This window comes from Megalops cyprinoides, chromosome 13 (genome assembly GCF_013368585.1).
Source record: "Megalops cyprinoides isolate fMegCyp1 chromosome 13, fMegCyp1.pri, whole genome shotgun sequence".
Classification (NCBI taxonomy): Eukaryota; Metazoa; Chordata; class Actinopteri; order Elopiformes; family Megalopidae; genus Megalops; species Megalops cyprinoides.
The window spans coordinates 31,774,094-31,783,435 of NC_050595.1; the positions used below are offsets into that span (position 1 = coordinate 31,774,094).

Here is a 9,342-nt window from a genome sequence, read left to right on the forward strand (position 1 = left end):
AATGCCCAAATCAAAAACTTGGCCTACGTTATTGTTATTTCTTAAGAGAGACTGCCACTGGCCGTGTCTAAGAGGAACTTAATTAGCCTATCGCACTGCAGACTCATTCTCATGGCACCCTTCTTTTTACATGACAAGCATGACAATACCTTGTTTTAGCTCCCAGGCATCAGATTATTTTGTAATTAAATCTCACACATGGCCACCATGTCTTTGTTCGAGACCCTAGAAGACGGCTTATAATGCCTCCAGTATTTAAACGTTCACTTGAACCCATCTGAAACCTCTTACCTCGGTCGCCGTGCCAGGCAGAACAGAAGTGTTGCCATCTGTTCCCAGTATAACTGTGGTCTGGCTCACGGAGGTCCAGTTGCCCGTAGCGTTGTTTTGTTCCATTGCGCTCCTGGTTGCACCGTGATTAGGTAACGCGTCTGTGCAATGGGAAGACATTAATGTGCCATGAACAGTTGTAGAAACATCCGTTCGTGGCATCGCGTTTCCCGCGGAATCCTTGCGGAGGGCAGAATTAATTGGAACCGGAACCGGAGCTGCATTTTTAAACGTCCCATAAGCTTTGCTGACCTCTGCCTCTCCCGGCTTATTTTCCACAGAACAAAAAGTTTTTCTCTCGTTGGCCGGATGGGGTGGCGGCGCAGACTGCGCGTCGGAAGGTAGGTGTTGGACGTTCTCCGTTTTGTTTGTTGTAACTCCAGCTGTTCTTTCGTGCAGAGGTGACGGGTGAACACTGGTTGGATTGTTGACTAGCTGCTTAGTCATATCTCGCTGCTCGGAAAACTCCTACAGAATCAGAGTTGAAGATTAGTGTCATTATCACTGTCAGGACAAAATAAAAAGACAGGCATTTTGCAAAGACAACTTAACGATGCAGCGGGGAGCACAAATAGTCTTTTTAAATGAACGATAGTCTATTATGACCAAAAAGGCCAAATTAACGTCAAAATAATTAATCTAGCTGTCCCTCAGAACACACATAGTAACTGAAACAAAGAGGACTTGAACAGAAGTGGTGCTAATATACATATCTGTACATTGATGAAATTGCTTTTTCTCGCGTTATAAAAGGCCTGTCTTGCATATGTGCTCTGCTTCTTTGGCTTTCAGCTCACGATCGGCCGGTGTTAGGTTCTCGCTTCACCATTACAGAAAGATTCTTTAATTTTACGCCCCATTTCCTCCCTGTCATTCAGCACGGCACTTCCACTGATTTTATGGGCAATAGACAAGCTGCTGAGCTTGCTGTAGCCGCGCTTTCCCCGACAGTCAGTCTTACGGGCATTGCGGTGCTGAATACACTCAAGCAAAACACATTATATTCCGGATGAGGGAGGGAAAACCCATCTAAAATATGAAAATGTACATACTCAAAAATTACAGTTAGGTTCTGAAAATTGAATTAAAAGTAAATAAACGTGAATATTTATCACACAAGCACGGGTATTTCTAAAATAACGGATGTATTTTGTTGTTTGATCTGAAATAAAAGATTATTTTAAGATAATAGCATACGTAGGACTTAGGTAGAAATAGAATAAAAAAGTGTTAACGGGCAGAAATCCTGAAGTAGATGGAATTACAACATAAAACAGAATACTAACAATAAATACAGATGTTGCGGCGTGTAGGCTCACAAAGTTTCCCCGAAGGGAGAAAAACCGCATGCTTGTGAAACTGCAGCAACAAATCAGTAAAGGACAGCGCTCAATATTCTGCACAGTTTCCGAAGGTAAAATGCATATGAAAATGTGTACATATAAAGTTTTCGAATATGAAACTAATTAAATTGTAACAGCAAACATCGCTTAAATTAAATACTTGAAAATGTGTAAACGGGCAGTGTACTTACCATGTCTGCTGCTGCAACAGAAAAGTGGAAGGCAGAAAAAACAGCAGTAGGACTGCAGACGGACTGAATTTAGCTGCGGTAAGTGCAACGCTTTCTATACCTCCGTGGGAAAGATTGGGTTTGCGTCAGTGCATAGCAAGGTGCCCTTCGCGTGACATTTTCTTGATAATAAGAGTTTGATAAATTATTAGCCTTGGATTCAGATTTTTAAAGGGACAACACGCGCAAGCTCTGGTTAACTGTCACTCATTGCAGTTGAGCGTGCGTGTTTGGACTGACTCATTTGGAGCTGATTAATAAACTGGTCTCGGGGGAAAATACGTAAGTGTTCACGGCGCGTTGGAAATCATGTGGAGGTACAATCATATGAACAGTTCAGCCTTACAACTCTTCGGACTTTTGATACCAGGCAAGAAAGTTCCACACAAGCAACACAGTTTAGGAAGACAGTTTCTAATGTTTGATAGTTTGTTCATTTCCTGCAGTATGAACACTCCATTTATTTTGAAAATTCAGTCCCTTCGTAGCCTAGCATTACAATTTCATGAGGATATTATTTCCACCAAAATGGGCAAATATTCCATGATATTATCATTTATCTGGATAATTAGCTACTTGATAATGGATACTGGATAATTAGTCTTGTACGAACCACTATTTTGTGTCGTTAGGAAAATTATTTCAATAACAAATAATATGGTTAGACAGTATATTACTAATGTAAACTACTATTGTACCAAAGAATCTCGTAAGGCAATTTAAAAAATGTTCACCGATGCAGTTCACCGATGAAGGCACTGCGCAGAAAATGAGCATGTAAACATGTAAACGTGGAAAGTGGAGTTTACCAAAATGCCGAACAAAGTATTATTCTGTTACCACATACAGTGCAATGTATTGTATGTGAATGCATAATACTTAGACTCGTGTGAACTCACTCAGAATGGATGCTTTATGTACGTTGCTCTGTGCACCATTGGAACATGAATTTATCCACTTTTAGAAGCTTTAGGTGCTCGTATGTTAAACTTTGACGCCAGCCAAAGGCGGGACTTTCTATCTTTAGCAAAAGCTAGAGCTGACACGCAGATATAAAACGCACTGCTTCGTTGTTAAGACCTCATTTACAGTAGCTTCAAGTCTGAAGCGCATAAACGTTGCGATTTCCCCCATTTATCTACCTTTAAACATTAGGTTAGTTGTTAACAACAATGGAATTTATTTTACAATTTGTTAGCAATTTGAATTGACGCGTGGGCTACTTTTAAAGAATATATTTTTACATTTGATTATTTAACCAATACAGTTACCTTGACTTTTAAATTTGTACACAGTGAGGGGTGATACGGCCTCAGCACCAATAGGGGCTCATGACTATATACGGAACGGTATTGCGGTTCCCTGATAATGTGTGATAATCACTAGAAATGAACGCAGTAGAATTGGCCATAAATCTGAGCGCAGCACTGATAAGCCTTTCCGTAGTTAATTAACTGGCCACGCCAGTCTTAATTGCTTTGTCAAAGAAGAATAATTGTAATTGATTTCTGCTACTCTTCTCGTTGCCCCTACCTTTTTTCTATGGATGCTACTTCATCCACGGTGTTATTTTGAAACCCTTTGAACGGAAACGTGATTCTAAATAGTGCAAACAGCTCGTTGTATCTGGCATTGTATATATACAGTATTTTTATAATGGATATGGACACTGCTAGTGGGTGAGAGTTTAGAAATTAATTTAAACCGTTGTATGCTTTATTTATTCAAATAAAATACGGCAAGGAGACAAGGAACGACAAGGAAACTGATATAACGTTGTGGCCATTATGACATGCAAATCAAATTAATTCCAACTTGTAAAACATTGCAAGTGATCGTATCAGCTTTAGAGTCACAGCATTTCATAGAAATACATAAATAATGTTCTTAGGGTGGCATTTCGATTCTCTTTTATTCAGAAATAGCACTGCCGGACGTACAAGGTACAGACCTTCTCACGACCGATCCTGACCCGAGATAATAGTTGTAGCTATCAGATAGGCATTAATTACACAAGGCCGGTGTAATTAATTCATCACTTTCTCGCTTTTCTGACGAGAATGCGATAAAACTCCCTGCGACGAAATAAAACGATTCGCCGAAGGTCAAAACCAGTCCACCAATGAAACTTTAACACTGCAACTGCGTGAGTGAAGCACCCTCGTCCATTTGTAATGTTCCTTATTCAACGAAAAAAGACTCCTCAGACGTAGAAAACCTGAATCCATTATTTGACGTTACTCATCCTAATATGAAACGTGCTTCTGTTAACAAAATTTAGAGATACAGAATCTGCTTTAAAATATCGGGCATCCAAGACCACTTCATCATTGAATACCAGGGGCCATGGTAACGAGAAAATTTTGCTCTTCAAATGTGTTTTTTACTTTAGGAATTATGATCCTGTAGGAGACCTGGAAAAAACAATTCTAATGTCAGCAGGCTGCTCAGTGATGTGTATATATTTTTGTCAGCATTTTTAGTTGGAAGCTGAATGTCTGCTATTCCTGAACAGACAGATGGGAACCCTGCAGAGAAAGCTTTTTTATTGAAATTCAGCAGCACAAAATCAACTTTATGCAACACATACTGGCACTAGGACAGTTCTGCACAGCCTGCTCAGATCATTTGGAAAAGGCTACCAGAAAATGCACATTCACCAACAAGAATGAAAAAAAACAGGAAACAAGAAACTGCTTAATGGACCTGGCCACAAGACCAATGATCTTAATGGAGTTTGCTCATCTAAATTCACTTCATGGAGTGAGAAAAGGCATTGCAGAAGCCTCCAGTGTTCAAATAATAATTCATATGCAGCAACGCTTCCACAAACTTCAGATTAAAATTCAAGTACAGAATGGTTTTTCCTAAAGTGATTACAATGGTTTAGTGTTTATGTATTTTAAGAGGGCTTTACATAATAACAATGGTAAGCAGTTCAATCATTATTGGGTATTAGTCAGTAATGTCACAACAGACAGTGGAAATGGTAACACAGGGATAACATGAAAGAGGCAACAGTTAATTGCACCACAGTATTGAGAAAGGCTTGTGAAACAAAATCCATCAAGTTGAGAAGGCTCTAAAATGCCATTCTCCATATAATATGCTCAGTTTATTGCATATCTAAAAATGCTCTAATCCCATCACTGATAAAAGTCATGTGGTGTTTCAAACAGCTGTTGGCAGTGAGGAATGCCTTTCATGGGGCCTGTCCATCTTCTCCATGTCAGAGAGGCTGATGGCAACAAGCAGAGCTCTCAGGTTTTATCCATACCTGTACAGTAATTTTCACTATAAGTCCTCACCTGAGCAATGTAAAGGAGAGATATGCCACGAAGAAAATGCAGCAGCTTTTAGTCACACCAAGACACGTGCCCACGTTGCTGTTACAGTGTGAGCTGAAATGAACAAACATGAGGTATTAAAATCCATCTGAGCACAGAAATCAGCTAATCAGCATTTCAATCACAGTACTCATCACAGACATTTACACGTGTGGAGCCTTTCCTGGTCACACATGATAACACCCATGCTCCTGAAACTCAGCACTGCCATGAGCAGCCCTCACATTTAGACAGACTGCAGTGCTGTCTTTCTGATGCACAGGGATGAGGCACACATGCGCAAAGCCTATCCAGATGGCAGTCAGAGCTTGTATGATTACAGTAGAGGCGACACGCTTTTGGCTAGGAGATAATACGGCAGTATAATTAGTTTGATTAACAGCACGTTTGACTGCCAGGGTAAATGAATGTTTACTCATTCGGCAAACAAGCCTTCTTCACGCCCTTCTCCTCAGATCACTGGAGGTTAAAGCGGGACAGGGGAAGTGCTGACTCCAGCATTTGAGCTGAGCTTCTCAGCAAGCTTTTATTGGCCTCAGCGGTGGTTTGATGCCATCTTTTGGCATCTGACAGCTGTCACGGGGGACAGCTAGAGCCGATTCTCAGCCTGTGCCTCAAAGAGAGAGCAAGCAGACAGGACACATGTCACCGGAGAGCATTTATGTTCCCATTCCACAAGTACAATTAAAAGGTTGTCCAATGCAACCCTATATCAGCCAATGTTCTTTAAACACAGGAGTTTGGCTGCCTTTGCAGCTGAATTGAGTTGAAGGGAATGAGGTACATCTGTACATGCAGAAGGATGCTTGACTGCACTGGAGAAGGAATAAAGCCAAAGAAGCAGAGTGTTATACCTGAATAACCTGAGGAATTAACCTTGTGAACAGGTCACATGTAAGAGTTTAACACATTACCACACTAACCATGTTACTAGGACATTTATGATTGCCCTAAAGCAAGGCCTTAGCTGAGGACATGACACTGCGTTAGCCTTCCAAGTTATTACCAGCAATACAATAAATAAAAGAAATGCCAAATGACCAGACTAGGGCTGCACTGAAAAATTCGAAGCTTTAAAGCTTCGTTCATTGAATTGGCATTCGATTGTGAAATTTAGCATTCGATTATTAGGATGGGTGCTCAGTTGCAGTTTTAAGGTTTCTGCTACTGTAATCCAAGAATTTTAGATGTTAATGTGGCCTATTTTTATTATCATTTAACATAAACAATTTTGCCAATAAACTGTGGGGCACCAAGTGTAAGACCTTTTCACTTTTTTCTTGGACAGAATGCCTCTGTGCTACGAAACACATAAATTCATTAAGAAACCATAACGCGTTAGCATTGTGTCCACGAAATATTGAAGACAGCACATACTTTTGTGCACAGTAAACAAAACGGATGATTCCTTTCGTGCACTGAATTGACCGTTGTCTTTTTCATTTTGTGGATAACAGAAACTCATTTTGTAGACAAAAGTAATTCTGTCTGCGTAATAGATGTCCTAGGCCAGTATTTATGCTTTTGTGGCACGAAATGCAGAATGCGCTATACTATCATCATTCCGTGCCATCGAATGTTCATTTTGTCCACCTAACTGTTTTCCTATATTACTGAAAGTACAATGTGCACGAAAGGGATTTAGCACAATATATTCCGTGACTCTGCAGTTACAAAAGGCATTCCGTCCACGAAAGCAAATGCTGGTTGAACTTTCGTAGACATCAGTGTTTTGCTTAAGTACAAAATTAATTATGTTCATAGGCTGTATTACTGAAGGTATGATGTGCACAAAAGGGCTTTGGTCCAATACATTCCGTGAGTCAGCAGTTTACGGAATAAATTATGTGTCATGAAATCGCACAGGAATAATTCCGTACACTAAAGCAAATGCTGGTTGAACTTTTGTAGACAGAACTGTTTGTTACATTCATTTGGTCACTTACAAAATGCGGAAACAAGAGGCCAAAACTATGACGTCACGTCACAGACATTCAACACTTCATTCGAAAAAGTTTGGCTAAAATTCGAATGGCAAAAAATGGCATTCGATATAGCCCTAGACCAGACCATTTTGAAAAAGTAAAATATACTCTTCCCTTATTCAACAGATTTCATCCATGCAAAAGAATGTCAGTAATCATAAGATATTTGCAAAATCTCATTTCTGATACTGTTATTTCAATATCTAAAAAAATTTGAGAATTGGATCAGTCTAAATCTAAGTAACTAAAATTAACATTCTGAATAACAAAATGAATAAGACATGCATAAAGACTAGACTTTCACAATGGAAGTGAAACCATTCAAACAGGATGAATTATAGTTTAGGTCCCCTCATACATAAAGCTCTGTCCTCAGTTTCAACACCTGCAGGCATGCCGAGAGTAGCCATAATGAGCTATATAGTCTTTGTTTAAGAAAATAATACCAAAGGGATGCCAAAAAGGGACCTTTGACTACATATATCATAACTGCTGGGGTATTTGGGCAACTACAAAAAAATCACTGTAAACCTCATAATACAGGAAAGCACACAAAATCTGCCTTTACACCATTTTCAAGCCAGTTCAATATTTTTTATTTGAGGGAGTGAGAGGCAAAGTTGCTTTAAGAGAGGGTTCTTGCTGAAAGACTAACTGCATATTGCCTTGAGTAATCTTAAATTGGAAATCACAATCTAAGAAGGAGCTAACCATGTGTAAAAATTAAGGCAGAAACTGTGCTGACGCCTGTGGACATACAGTTTCTGGTGCCCCTGGACACATCTTCAGTGATGTTCCTGGAATCATCGGGTGTTTCAGGTCTTTCAACATCATACACCCTCCTCAAGGTGACCCAGCCAGGGCTGATCAGACCCCAGCTTGTGTCCAGATGGCTAGCTACTCTGACTCCATGGCTCTCCTCTTTTGAGCCACAGCCATCTCGAAGCCCTTTCTGCCGCATCGGTGGTACTGCGGATGGCTCTCCTCTTCCTCTCTCCCTCGATGCCCAAATAACTAATGATGTCCTACCCCTAAAAGACATCATGCATCACAACACAATTTGCATCAGGATCATGGAGCAAACTAGCTGCAGCTCTAGTGAAGGAACGTGAGCATGACGTACAACACTCATGCGCATAGTTTGAAAGACAATTTGAATATTCAGTAAACATACATAATCATATGATGATTCCCTCAGGATTTTAAATCGAGAAAAAAATTCTCCCTTGCAAGGTGTCTAAATTCCATGTTTTGCTTTTAAGCTTATTTAGTTAAACAGAGGAAGTCTGATGTTAATGTCTCACATCCACACAGTAAACTTGTTCCTGATACTTCTGCAGGCGCTGTACATTCTGGTCTACACAGATGGTTTTAGCTTGAGTGGTTTCAGATCTCTAAGGTGTTGAAAAATTAATGTACAAACCATTTCATTTTTTGACTAAGAAATGCATTAATATGCTATTTAAGTATAAGAAGGAAAACTAAGCAAGAAACTACCCTAATGTACCCAGTATAAACCCCACCCAGACCCCCCACCCCTACCCCCCGGCACATTCAGGAGAGGTATACCTGGTGGATTTCTATGGTGTTCCATCACCTTCAGTAGGGAAAAATCTATTTTTATTTTCTCTGTGACTCTGTGAGCTCCCTCAGATGTTTAAACCCTCAGAATGAAGGAATAGAGGATAACAATATTCTTAAGTGCCATATAGCTAGCCTGTAAAAAATAAAGTATATATACTTATATAATGAATCATATGTAATTAATTACATTCATTAAATTTAATTAAAATTTAAAATTAATTTAAATTAATTAAATCCCCAAGGTAAGCCACTGAATATAACCATATCATAGAATTATGTCCTGGTTTCAGCTGTACTAAGTCTGCATTGGGTTTCTCCTGTCATACTCAACTTGCCGCACCATCAGCAATCCACTGTTTACATTTACATTTACACTGTTTAAATTATCACACTTTTATCCACTTATTACAACTGGGGTAACACATAACACAAGGGAGATGATCAAGCTCACTGGTCACTGTTCTATGGTGTGAAGGACACTGGCATCAGACAGTCACTGAAATTAAAAAGACAATATACATCA

General features: G+C 39.6%; 1 protein-coding gene across 1 annotated transcript in view; it reads right to left on the reverse strand.

Moving 5' to 3' along the window:
- LOC118787727 (sodium- and chloride-dependent glycine transporter 2-like) overlaps positions 1-8,196 on the reverse strand; it is a 31,037-nt gene extending 22,841 nt beyond the window's left edge. Inside the window, exons 1-3 of the mRNA XM_036543361.1 lie at positions 7,995-8,196; positions 1,865-1,875; positions 292-798 (exon numbers count right to left, since the gene is read on the reverse strand). Of these exons, the coding sequence (XP_036399254.1) occupies positions 292-798; positions 1,865-1,875; positions 7,995-8,196 (720 nt within the window). The remainder of the gene's footprint in view (positions 1-291; positions 799-1,864; positions 1,876-7,994) is intronic.
- Between the last annotated feature and the right edge of the window lie 1,146 nt (positions 8,197-9,342).